At 41.6% G+C, this 14,207-nt stretch overlaps 1 protein-coding gene across 4 annotated transcripts in view; it reads right to left on the bottom strand.

Moving 5' to 3' along the window:
- Positions 1 to 245: 245 nt before the first annotated feature.
- The window catches only part of LOC142104162 (piRNA biogenesis protein EXD1-like), a 100,521-nt gene continuing 86,559 nt past the window's right edge, over positions 246 to 14,207 (bottom strand). For all 4 annotated transcript variants that reach the window (XM_075188688.1, XM_075188680.1, XM_075188704.1 and 1 more), the window contains one exon: positions 246 to 1,896. In XM_075188688.1, the coding sequence (XP_075044789.1) occupies positions 1,351 to 1,896 (546 nt within the window). In that variant the 3' untranslated portion in view covers positions 246 to 1,350. The remainder of the gene's footprint in view (positions 1,897 to 14,207) is intronic.

The following is a 14,207-nucleotide window of genomic DNA, read 5'->3' on the forward strand; positions in this document are numbered from 1 at the left end:
AATTGAGATTTTGTATTTAACTATTTGCTGTTTTGCAATACACAAGTAGAGGCACTGGACATGCTAGTAAAGAAATCTATATATGTTTGTGCTTTGCATAAATAAGAAAAATGCAGAAGGATCACTTGGGACAATTCTTATACCAGTGAATTCACTGATCTCATCCCAAGTCATCCATTGCAGTGTGGTTTATCTCTGTGGTTATTGATCCTCCAAAACAAAACCGATAGAAAGAAAACACAAACTTACTAACATGTTTTATTCTAGAAACAGATTATCTATAAGTCATTTGATATTAATGAGAATATAGCCATGCAGTCATGACCCACCACAGATGTATGTATTTCGATAACGGTACGCAATGTTCACATTTAAAATCAAAATACAAGTCAAATACCAAAATAAACATACAAGACTTTGCAGCTAAATATAAACAGTACAATAAATCTTAAAAACCTACTAGCTTTTTGTCTTTCAAAATCAGTGACAAATTAGGACCTCTAAGAACACTTCCTCACTGTGACTCAAGCAGAAGCTTGGTTTGAATTAATAGAGGTAAGAAAAAAAAGGGTGGTGGGAGTAGGGTGGCTATAATTTTTGTTTAACAACAAAAGGGGGTATATTTACTAAACTGCGAGTTTGAAAAAGTGGAGATGTTGCCTATAGCAACCAGATTCTAGCTGTCATTTTGTAGAATGTACTAAATAAATGATAGCTACAATGTTGCTATAGGCAACATCTCCACTTTTTCAAACCCGCAGTTTAGTAAATATACCCCAAGATGTGCAATCTGATCATTTGAGCCATTTTTGTTTCTAAAACTGTCCTACTATTACAAATGTTGAGGTTTTACCTGCAAATAGCATATATTTCCAATTCTGGGGGGTAAATCAACCTATTCAGGTGGTATAACCTGTTTCCTTACATAGATGGTAAGAAGCTTTAAGCTTCCAGAGAGCAACCCGTGACCATTGATTTTGGTTTTAATTTTCTTTAATTTTGATGCCTTATTATTAGTTCTAGGTTTTGTTTAAAAGCATCACACCAAAATGAGATTGGTTTATGTTCAAACGATATTAACTTTCCCAAATACATATATGACACACTTTCAATAACTTATCAGGATTAAAGGGAAATAAGTTTCACTGTTCACACCAACCTACCACCCAAACTTGGCTAGATAAGGGCACATACAACTTCAAACTAAAAAAACGTTTTCCATGGTACAGTCATACATGAGCATAGTGCACGATGACATTCCTGAATCACGTTGTATTTTGATGTACAGGTTCTTTGTAGTACCTGGAATGATAGTAGAAGAATTCTGCAGTAAATTGTATGATTGTCACATTAAATAGACGCTGTGTAGTTTGTCTTGGCCAAAATCTGAGCAGCCGACATCCGAACACGAGATCCTACAAGTGACACAGGGGTGAAAAGTGGCGACCGTGTCTGCTTTGGTGGTGGTGGAACTAACTGCAAACCACTCAAGTTCTCCCTACCTGACTCTAAGCCTATACACACAGGATACTTCGGCAAAATCTGGTGGACGTTGCTTGTTTCAGATATATTACCATATACAGCATCTTGAAATTCCAGCTTAGGTTCGTCGGAGATGACAGCAGTATATTGTTGTATTCCTCGTGAAGATAAGTCCCTTTTGCCTGTTTTGCTGTCTGATGCAGGAAGAATGTGTTTCCCAACCACATGCAGATGATCAGGAAACTGAGGCTTCAGATCTGATTGTCTCCAATTTTCACCAAAGATTTTCTGTGTGTTTCCAGGCCTCATGAGTAAACCATTATCATCTAGAACATAATGCTTCAGAGCCTGCTCCTTGCGTTTTGTATGCAGGACACTGAGTTGTCGGAACTCTTGAGGGAGCTTGTTGGGGAACTGTAGAAGGAAAGATTTGTAATAAATGGGTCATTATGTCTTTCAACGTATTCTGCAACCAATGTACAGAAAAACAATGATTCTGATTTTAAATTTGTATCTTACACAAGGGAAATTATATCAGTTGATCTAGATCAGCGCAGATCCTCTTATCTAAGGATTGCTTGTTACTGAGGCCAGGACAGGACGCCTTTAGTTTGATACGTGTTTCATGGAACATGGGAGAGAGAAGAGACAATTTCAGGAGAAATATGGTCATTCAATACCCGCAATGATCTGCTTACATGAGTCACATCTCCATAGAGAGGGTATAAAGGCTCTTACGTGGCCCTGGATAGGGCCAATGTACCACCCCTTATCCTTCAACTAGAGGTGTGTGTGGCGTAATGAAGTCCTTACAATATAGAATATCCCATATCCACAAAGCCCCTAAGGAACGATTTGTATTTTTCCTCTGCTCCATACACAGTAACCCAGTGATCATATGGGGTATTTACATCCCTCCCCCGTTCCTTGTCCAGGTATTACAAGCATAGGTGTAATCATATCCTTCAAGACTTACAAATCATAGATGTTTGGATAGAGACCCTATATTTATATAGCACCAGCAAATTCTGTAGCACATTACAATTGGGAACAAACAGTAATAAAACACTACTGGGTGATACAGACAGATAGGTAAGAAGCAATCCACCAATCATTCTTATGCATTGATTTTGCTCTAATCTCTATTGCGATGATCCCCAACATTATCTATATTGAATATTTGTCCCGAGACATCTGTGATCACTCTCCCCTCCAGATTAAGCTGAGCCACCCCATTTGTTAGAACTTGCTGTATAGAAGCTTTTTGGATATCAAATCCCAGAAATTTCTAGTGTCATTATGTGCACAGTAAATGATTATTTACATGTAATTTCAGGCCTCATGGTCTGGTACACAGAACCGGCCTCCGCGGATCATACATTGCTACCACCTGCACTCAAAAGAAAGCACAATATTCCAGCTACCAAAATCTTCATCTGGCACATCGCATACATGGAGAACACCACGTACTACTTGCATGACAAACAATTCAAATTTGCTGTTATATGGGCCCCTTGATACTTTAGGGAGAGAGGGAGATGCCCACCTTCTGCAATGACCCCAATTCCCTCTTGAGGTTTGGACACAAATACTAATTACTGAGCATACTTTAGTTCATCCACAATTTGGATCATGATGTTGTAATATGCTATGTACCTGACCAATTCTTTTTTGTTCAATTAAGTTGAAGGATGCTATGGAAGTTAAAAACAATGCCCTGTGGCCAAGATCCTGTGACCAGATAGCATTATTGTATCTTTGTATCTGAAGAGAGGCAAAGATCCCACTGAGTGTGAATCTTATTGTCGGCTAGCCCTCATAAACTCGGATTCCAGAATACTGGCCAAAACACTACCTATACAACGACACAAAGCTATAAACACAATAATTCATAAAGTTCAACTCTGGCCCAGCAAATCCACCTCCATACATAACCACCGCCACCAAAAACATTTGCAACTCCCACACTGAACTGTTGTCTCTCGACTAAACAAACACATTTGACTCAGTTGAGTTGGATTTTTTAAGCAGAGTTATGATCAAATTTGGTTTTAGAGCTGATTTTATAGGTTGGATTCAGGGGCCATAGTAACAAATGGTAACTAGACTACAAATCGGCAGGGAGGAGTAGTAATATTGTCACTTTTTCGCTAAAAACTAGGAAGTGAGCCTATAAAGGCCCCATACTGAAAAAATAGGCGCATCGGTAACATTAAATGCACAGCAGGTTATAAGTAATTGTCCTTTAGTGATTTCCAGGAGAGAAAACACGAGAGGTCCAATAGAGGTATTAAAGATAGATAGGATAAATCCACTTCAATCAGCTCACTGGAAAATAATTTAGGGAATAAAAGAAAAAAGAGAAAAAGAAAAAGACTATAGAGTAGTACAGCCCCCATCTCCTGCGCAGCGTTCACTTAACTAAACTCACAATCAAGGAGCAGGAGATGTCAATGAAGAAGTGGAAGGCAATCTCTTAGTCTGTTTTTAATCTTAAAATGACATGCTTTTATAATAGGAGCTTAACCCAGTCATTATTGTGTGCTCTCAATAAATCAAACATATGTTGTTTCTTAAAAGCTACAAGAATCCCCAGAGTGTAGCCTTATTTCCTGCACGCTATCATAACATGGAACAGAAAGTAGATGCTAATGGGCTCTATGCAATACCTTCGCAACCTTCTCTGCCTCTGTCAAAGAAGCTCACATGTAAGCTTATTCAATGTTTAATGGTAGCTACATCTAAGATACAGCCTGATCAAAACAAGTCTCGTAAAATTGACAAATATACCAGTAAAAGATCTCAAGCCATCATACAACACATGATACTCCCCCCTTGCTTTGAAGCTAAATTTGATCTATTGTTCTCTCATATGAACTCTTTTAAACTGATATACTAGGACTCATTATTACCATAGCACTTAGACACAAGATTTACATTAGACCACAGCAACCAATCAGAAACTTTCTTTTGTTGTCCAACGTGGGAAATAAAGGCTTAGGGCTAGATTTACTAAGCTGCGGGTTTGAAAAAGTGGGGATGTTGCCTATAGCAACCAATCAGATTCTAGCTTTCATTTATTTAGTACCTTCTACCAAATGACAGCTAGAATCTCCACTTTTTCAAACCTGCAGCTTAGTAAATCTAGCCCTTAGTGTGGATTTATTGCACCTAATGTTAGTAAACAATGCTGGCTGTATTTTATTTATTTCTTTGTCAGAATACCTATAAGTGCTTCTTTACCTTGGGCACATTTGCAGTGTTTGCAGAGCCATTACTTCTGCTGTATAAATTTGTGACAGTAACAACCCGTCTTCCTAAGGTTGGGTACACACTTGAGCATTTACTTCCAATAATCGGGCAAATCAGGCAACATAAGACCATTCAGTCGGAAGTCGGGTTAGTGTGTAGTTACACGATAGTCGAAAGTCGTTCCAAAGTATCGACTGTCGGCTCATTTGGTTGGCCGTACTGTTTAATATTTTCCGAAAAAATCACTGACCGATCATGTAGTGTGAATGGACTCATGCTCACGATCGCCATAGAGTTTACAGAGTCGTATTCTTTTCAGCCGATCTTAGCAGATGAAGAGCACAGATCTGAAGGTAAATTGTGTCAGTGTGTATGCATGAATCATCAGACTGATCGGACTTTCAGTCGTACGTACAATCATTTGAGATAACACGTCAGTTGGAAAATTCTTCAGTGTGTACCCAGCCTAAGCTGTCCCAATCCAGCTCTACCCACCACCGCCAAATAAGTACACAACACACAATTCTGGTTGCATGTGGCGAATCATATTTATACACCTACTTTGTATTTTAAATTCCTCAACACTTGATTGATTCGTTATGCCTTGAATTATGCCGGGTAAAGACAATCGCAGCATTAAATACTCTGACATTACCTCTCAGGATGTAGTGCATGATTGAGGACTTGAAAATAAAGATAATTGACTGTCACAAAGAAGGGAAATGCTATATGGATATCTAAATTCTTTTAGCTTTGAGTTTCAAAGGTGGGAAACCTCATTAGGTGGTATAGTGATTACATAAATGTAAGTAGGAATGTAAGTTAAGACAAGATCTGCTAAAACTGCTGGTAAACTGGTCAAATATGCATAGCAAAACCCAGCTATCACTGCAAAGGGCCTAAAGAAGGTTTTAGCTGACAATGGTCCACATATCCACAGTACAGTGCTGCTTACACAAAACAATATTTTTGTACTTACCATAAAATCTCTTTCTCTGAACACAAGTTGGGGGGACACTGCTCACCTTGGGGTATAGAGGGCGCTATGGAAGTAAAGGCACTAAAAAACTTGTCTAGCCTGCTCTCCTCCCCTCTATGCTCCCTTTACCGGAAGTACTCAGTTCATTTACTAACCAAGCCACAAGAGAGGGTGAAACACAACCAACAGAACACTCAACTGTCAGAACAACAAAAGGGTGGGAGCGCAGTGTCCCCCAACTCGTGTTCAGAGAAAGAGATTTTATGGTGAGTAAAAAATCTTGTTATCTCTTTCACACTGGTTGTGGGACACTGCTCACCTTGGGGACGTTCCAAAGCTGCCCCTATGGGTGGGAATGCTCACATTGAGCGGCACGTAAAACTTTACGGCCAAAATGTGTCTCTTTGGAAGCAAAGACGTGGTGAACATGTGAACAGAATACCAGGTAGCTGCCCTACACAACTGTTCAAACGAGGCCCCATGTCGCGCCGCCCAGGAGGCGCTAACCGACCTCATGGAATGAGCAGTAAGACCTTCAGGAACTTGAGATCCCTCAGAAATATAAGCCTGATGTATAGTAGCAGTCATCCATCTGGCATTTGTTTTGTGGCTGGCAAGCCATGCTTACGATCGTCATACAACACTAGAAGACTGCCAGTCTTCCGAACAGAAGCCGTACGGTTTACATAAATTCTCAAGGCTCTAATCACATCTAATGAGACTGAGTCCTGACTGGTAGCCACCAAATCTGGAGGGGACACTGGAAGAACAATATCCTGATTTATGTGGAAGTTCGAAACCACCATCGGTTGAAACAAGACTTAGTCCTGAGGACCGCACAGTCATCATGAAAAATCAGAAATGGAGAGTGACAAGAACGAGTCGCCAACTCCGAAACACGCTTAGCCGAAGAAATGGGTAGCAAAAAGGCCAGCTTCCAAGAAAGGAGTTTTAACGAAACAGACGTCAAAGGTTCAAAAGGTGACTTCAGTAGCGCCGAAAGGACCAAATTAAGGTCCCATGGAGACACTGGCAGGATAAAATGTGGCTGTAAGTAAAGCACCCATTGCAGAAAAGTGTGCACGCCTGGCAACAGAGCCAGACGTGCCTGGAAATCTTAAAATGACAATGCTGAAACCTGGACCTTAAGGTACACAGCCGCAATCCCTTGTCCAGACCGTCCTGAAGGAACACCAACACTCTGGCCAACTGAAAGGAAGAGGTGGACACCTTGTGCTTCTCACACCAGCCGATGTAAGACTTTTAAACACGATGATAGCTGCTGGAAGATGATGGTTTTCTCGCCTGGATCATAGTTTTGACAACACTCTCCTGAGAATCAAGGATTCAACCTCCAAGCCGTCAAAGCCAAGCTAGCCTGGCCCTGATGGAAGAATGGGCCATGAATGAGAAGATCCTCCCTGAGAGGAAGGCGCCAAGTCGGATCCACAGACATGTCAAGAAGATCTGCGTACCAGGCTCTTCTCGACCTTTTTTAAAATCCGAAGCAGCACCGGAAGTGGAGGGAAAACAGACACCAAGGAGAAGTTCCAGGGAATCGTCATGGTGACCACTAAGAACGCCTGAGGGTCCCTTGACCTGGCACAGTACTTTTTTCTACTTTGCAGTTTTGCCGGGAGACCATCATGTCTATCTCTGGCTGACCCCATCAATGGATTATTTGAGTAAACACCTCCGGATGAAGAGACCATTTCCTGGGTGAAGGGCATGCCGACTTAAGTAGTCTGCCTCCCAGTTTTCCACCCCTGGAATGAACACCGCTGAAATGGGAGAAACCTGCTGTTCCACCCATTTCATGATTTTTGATACCTCCCTCATGGCAAGAGAACTCTTTGTTCCTCCTTGCTGGTTGATGTATGCTACCGCCGTAACATTGTCCGATTGGATTTGGATAGGCTGATTTTGCAGGTAGGACTGTGTCTGAAATAGGGTGTTGTATACTCACTTTCAGGACATTTATGGATAACCCTGCTTCCCCCGGCGTTCAAGTGCCTTGTAATCTGAGATGAAGAGTGACTGCACCCCACCCCAACAGGCTGGTGTCTGTGGTCACCACAGTCCAATTCCAAACCCAGAAGGGATGCCCCTGACTGAGATTGTCCTTCTTTATCCGCCAAAGAAGAAACAGGCATGTTGTCACCGACAACCTGTCCTGTACATGTCCTTCCAAACGAGAATCCGATCTAGACCATTTTGCCAGGATCTCCTTTTGGAACTTACAGAAATGGAAGCAAGCAAACTGAAGTGCCTCGAACGAGGATACCATGCGACCCATTGACTTCATACACTGATTTACTAAAACACGCTTGAGAGTCAGTAGGTTTCTCACTTGACGTTGAATAGTTCGAACCGTGTCTGGTGGCAAAAATACCGACAATTGGTGTCGAACAACAATCCCAGGAACACCATCCACTGGGTAGGTACTAAACTTGACTTCTTGAAGTTGATCACCCATATGTGAGCTTGCAAGATGTCCCTGGTCAGGCACAGATGCAACTGGAGACGATATACCGATTCCATCTTTATCAGGAGATTGTCCAGGTAAGGTAAGTACTTGCCCTTGTTCATGGAGTTTATCACAGACCGGGTAGATTCTATCCAAAAATTAGTCACCCACAAGTGGGTATTGAGGGGCTTCAGGTTTAGCGAAAGTCTGAAGGACCGATCCGGTTTTAGTACCAGAAAGAGATGAGAATAGAAGCCCTGACCTCTCTGCCCTAGTGGACCCGGAACTATCACTCTTGAATCCCGATGTTATTGTACTGCTCTCTGAAGGGCCTCTCTTCTGACAGGCACCCTGGGGAGAGGTGTAAACATAAAGCACCGTGGAGGCACCTCCACTAGGTTCAGAAGGTACCCCCTTGATACTATCCCTTTTACGCAGGTGTCTGTGGTGGAACAGGCCCACAGCTTCTGAAAGAGCAGTAGGCGTACTCCCATCGGTGTATCCAGTGGAGGAAGTAATGAGTCATGCTGTCTGTTTGTTTGCTGGCTTTGTCGCAGGACGATGTCCTGTCCAAGCCTGTCTTCCCCTCTGGCCACCACTCCTTGGTACAGGGGCCTGGTTTCTGGAGGAGGTACCTCTGGAGCGACCAATAAACCGAAAGAAGCAAAAACGCTTCCCTTTCAATTTGGGTGCAGCCACTGAAAGAAGGGAACTCTTTCCTCCTGTGGCCTGATAAACTTGTCCAAACAACCCTGCACCATCATATGATATGGACTCCAAAGCTCTCTTGGAATCAGCATCTTTAATATGTTCTGCTAGAGGGGCCAGATCATTCCTCCTCATAACAGACTGAATGCCATCATGAAGAGCAGTAGCCCATTTTTCAACAGCCTTAATGACCCAAGACATCGCCATAACCGGAAGCAGGGATGCCCCAGACGCTAAATAAATGGATTTTAAAATCTCTTCACATTTTTTGTCAGTACTATTGTGTAGACTGGCCGTGCTTAGCAATGGAAGACAGTAGACTTTGCCAAATGTGCAATAGGACCATCAATGCTCGGATGAGTTTCCTATTACGCCACCTCCAAGTCGGGAAAAGTCAGTACCGTCTGGGTATCTGAAATTTATTATCAGGCTTAACTCTAGCTTCATCCCAAATTTCCAACAATTGGGGAGAAGGAGGAAAGAACACAGTTCTTTTCTTTGCCCGTTTGAACATGTAAGTCTGGAAAGCAGTTTATTTTACGTCAGAAATATTAAGGACCTGTCTTACAGCCAGTATCAGGCCCTCAATTTCCTGTCTGCTAGAGAGATCTTCCTCACCAATGGACAGATCCTCTTAGTCTGAAAACCATCAACTGGTCTTAATCGCACCAAAAAATGTACCTGGACTGCGTAGAGGAGTGGTTACCACTATATAATTTAAAATCCCTGAACTTGTATGATTCGCACCAATAAATGTATCTGGACTGCGTAGAGGAGTGGTCACCACAATATAAATTAAAAACCCTGAACTTGTATGAATCGCACCAATAAATGTATCTGGACTGCGTAGAGGAGTGGTCACCACAATATAATAAGAAAACCATCAACTGGTCTGAATCGCACCAAAAAATGTACCTGGACTGCGTAGAGGAGTGGGTCACCACAATATAATTTAAAAACCCTGAACTTGTATGATTCGCACCAATAAATGTATCTGGACTGCGTAGAGAAGTGGTCACCACAATATAAATTAAAAACCCTGAACTTGTATGAATCGCACCAATAAATGTATCTGGACTGCGTAGAGGCGTGGTCACCACAATATAATAAGAAAACCATCAACTGGTCTGAATCGCACCAAAAAATGTACCTGGACTGCGTAGAGGAGTGGGTCACCACAATATAATTTAAAAACCCTGAACTTGTATGATTCGCACCAATAAATGTATCTGGACTGCGTAGAGGAGTGGTCACCACAATATATATAATAAGAAAACCATCAACTGGTATGAATCGCACCGAATAATGAACCTGGACTGCGTAGAGGAGTGGGTCACCACAATATAATAAGAAAACCATCAACTGGTCTTAATCGCACCAAAAAATGTACCTGGACTGCGTAGAGCAGTGGTTACCACAATATAATTTAAAAACCCTGAACTTGTATGATTCACACCAATAAATGTATCTGGACTGCGTAGAGGAGTGGTCACCACAATATAAATTAAAAACCCTGAACTTGTATGAATCGCACCAATAAATGTATCTGGACTGCGTAGAGGCGTGGTCACCACAATATAATAAGAAAACCATCAACTGGTCTGAATCGCACCAAAAAATGTACCTGGACTGCGTAGAGAAGTGGGTCACCACAATATAATTTAAAAACCCTGAACTTGTATGATTCGCACCAATAAATGTATCTGGACTGCGTAGAGGAGTGGTCACCACAATATATATAATAAGAAAACCATCAACTGGTATGAATCGCACCGAATACTGTACCTGGACTGCGTAGAGGAGTGGGTCACCACAATATAATAAGAAAACCTCAACTGGTCTAAATCGCACCAAAAAATGTACCTGGACTGCGTAGAGGAGTGGTCACCACAATATAATTTAAAAACCCTGAACTTGTATGATTCGCACCAATAAATGTATCTGGACTGCGTAGAGGAGTGGTCACCACAATATAAATTAAAAACCCTGAACTTGTATGAATCGCACCAATAAATGTATCTGGACTGCGTAGAGGCGTGGTCACCACAATATAATAAGAAAACCATCAACTGGTCTGAATCGCACCAAAAAATGTACCTGGACTGCGTAGAGGAGTGGGTCACCACAATATAATTTAAAAACCCTGAACTTGTATGATTCGCACCAATAAATGTATCTGGACTGCGTAGAGGAGTGGTCACCACAATATATATAATAAGAAAACCATCAACTGGTATGAATCGCACCGAATAATGAACCTGGACTGCGTAGAGGAGTGGGTCGCCACAATATAATAAGAAAACCATCAACTGGTCTTAATCGCACCAAAAAATGTACCTGGACTGCGTAGAGGAGTGGTTACCACAATATAATTTAAAAACCCTGAACTTGTATGATTCACACCAATAAATGTATCTGGACTGCGTAGAGGAGTGGTCACCACAATATAAATTAAAAACCCTGAACTTGTATGAATCGCACCAATAAATGTATCTGGACTGCGTAGAGGCGTGGTCACCACAATATAATAAGAAAACCATCAACTGGTCTGAATCGCACCAAAAAATGTACCTGGACTGCGTAGAGAAGTGGGTCACCACAATATAATTTAAAAACCCTGAACTTGTATGATTCGCACCAATAAATGTATCTGGACTGCGTAGAGGAGTGGTCACCACAATATATATAATAAGAAAACCATCAACTGGTATGAATCGCACCGAATAATGTACCTGGACTGCGTAGAGGAGTGGGTCACCACAATATAATAAGAAAACCATCAACTGGTCTAAATCGCACCAATAAATGTATCTGGATTGCGTAGAGGAGTGGTCACCACAATATAAATTAAAAACCATCAACTTGTCTGAATCGCACCAAAAAATGTACCTGGACTGCGTAGAGGAGGGGGTCACCACAATATAATTTAAAAACCCTGAACTTGTATGATTCGCACCAATAAATGTATCTGGACTGCGTAGAGGAGTGGTCACCACAATATATATAATAAGAAAACCATCAACTGGTCTGAATCGCACCAAAAAATTTACCTGGACTGGCTAGAGGAGTGGTCACCACAATATAATTAAAAAACCCTCCACGGGTCTGAATTCCCAAAAAAAAGTTTCTGGACTGCGTAGTGGGGTGGCCCCGGTACACAATTTGATACCGGGGCCACAATACCTCCTCCAATTCATTTAACTTTTGATTTAATTTATTGAATTTGTTGGCATTTTCTTTTACTTTTTGAACATGGCAAACGACTGTTGAATGGTCACATAATGCCCAAAAAATTGTTGCAAGATGGAATTGTCCTTGGGCCCTCCCACCCACCCTTATGTTGTTGAAATAGGACATGCACACTTTAACAAACCAATCATTTCAGCGACAGGGCCTACCAAACAACTGTGGCTGAAATGATTGGTTTGTTTGGGCCCCCACACCAATAAAACAATTCATCTCTCCCTGTACAAACTAAACAGGCTCTACTGAGGAAAGATGTCGTCCTCATGCTCAACCTCTAATTCCTCTCCCCCTACAGTGTGTACTTCCTCCTCCTCACACATTATCAATTCGTCCCCGCTGGACTCCACAACCACAGGTCCCTCTGTAGTATCTGGAGGGCAGTGCTGTACTTCATTGAGGAATTGATTATTCATTTTTATAAACATCATTTTTTCAACGTTGTGAGGAAGCAACCTCCTTCGCCGCTCACTGACCAGGTTCCCCGCTGCACTAAAAACTCTTTCCGAGTACACACTGGAGGGGGGACAACTCAGTTAAAAAATAGAGCCAGTTTGTACAGGGGCTTCCAAACTGCCTTTTGGAGTTCTACCACGTCACTACCTCTAGTTAATTTAGATTGCAAGGCTTGTAAATATAAATACTTTGAAGATAAAAAAAGCAGGCTGCACAGACTGTGGAGCTAGAAAGTGAAATTAAATGGACCACGTTACTTTGGTGGCTATCTATGCCCCCCGCCCTACACTTGTAGTTGAATATAAATAAAGCAGCCTGCATAGACTGTAGAACTAGAAATTCAAATATACAAAGAAATGGACAAAGGCAGTTTGGTATCTGTCTGCATCAGATCCCCTCTCCACTAGGAGTAAAACAGAAAACTATTCAGCCGTTATATAATCTAGAATATAAATAGAAATTGAGAAAGGCAATTTGGTATCTGTCTGCATCATAATCATCAATATCCTCCTCAGCGCCAGCTACATCAATATCCTCCTCCCGGCGTACAACATTCACACCTTCATTAGCCAAATCTGTAACTGGACTGTGGGTGATCCTTCCAGCATATGCAGAGGGCGTGCTGCAAATGCTGGATGGAGTCACCTCTTCCCCTACAGTGATGGGAAGGTCAGGGTTCACAACCAACAACACCCTTGGACTCGCCTTGGGATTTGTGATGTCATCTGTTTAGAAGGCAGAGTTCTTTGCTGTTTTGTTGTTGTTGCTGACAGCATAACTCTCTTAAATTTTTTTGTAGGGGGGGGAGGAGGAGGGCTTAGATCCTTGGGTGAAGCTGGACCACTAGTCATGAACACGGGCCAGGGCCTAAGCCGTTCCTTGCCACTACGTATCGTAAATGGCATATTGCCAACTTTACGTTTCTCCTCAGATGATTTTAAGTTTCTCTTTTTGCTATTTTTTGAGAACTTGGGCTTTTTGGATTTTACATGCCCTGTACTAGGAGATTGGGCATCGGGCTTGCCAGACGACGTTGATGGCATTTCATCGTCTATGTCATGACTAGTGGCAGCAGCTTCAGCATTAGGAGGAAGTGGGTCTTGATCTTTCCCTACTTTATACTCCAAATTTTGGTTTTCCATTATATGTAGCACAAGATACTGCAGAATGTGTAAACTTGGTAATATTGCAGACAGTACCAATGGACTTATACTGCTGGATTGGTTTTGCAAATTTAGTTATAATTTTTTTTTTTTTTTAGTGTGTTTTTATAACTTTTTTTTTTTTTTTTAAAAACTTGGGAATAATGGGTAAATAACTATGCCATTTGAAGCACAGAGCACAGGACACAGCACCACTGGACTGAACAGGACACAGCACAGGAGCAAGCAGCACCACTGAACTCAGCAGGACAGAGCACAGGACACAGCACCACTGGACTGGACTGATATACTGCAGAATGTGTGAACTTTGTAATATTGCAGTACCACTGGACTTTTACTGCTGAATGTGTGAACTTGGTAATATTGCAGTACCAATGGTCTTATACTGCAGGATTGGTTGTGCAAATTTTGTTGTAATTAAAAAAAAAATTAATTATTTTTTTGTATTTTTTTTTAT

This window comes from Mixophyes fleayi, chromosome 1 (genome assembly GCF_038048845.1).
Source record: "Mixophyes fleayi isolate aMixFle1 chromosome 1, aMixFle1.hap1, whole genome shotgun sequence".
Lineage (NCBI taxonomy): Eukaryota > Metazoa > Chordata > Amphibia > Anura > Limnodynastidae > Mixophyes > Mixophyes fleayi.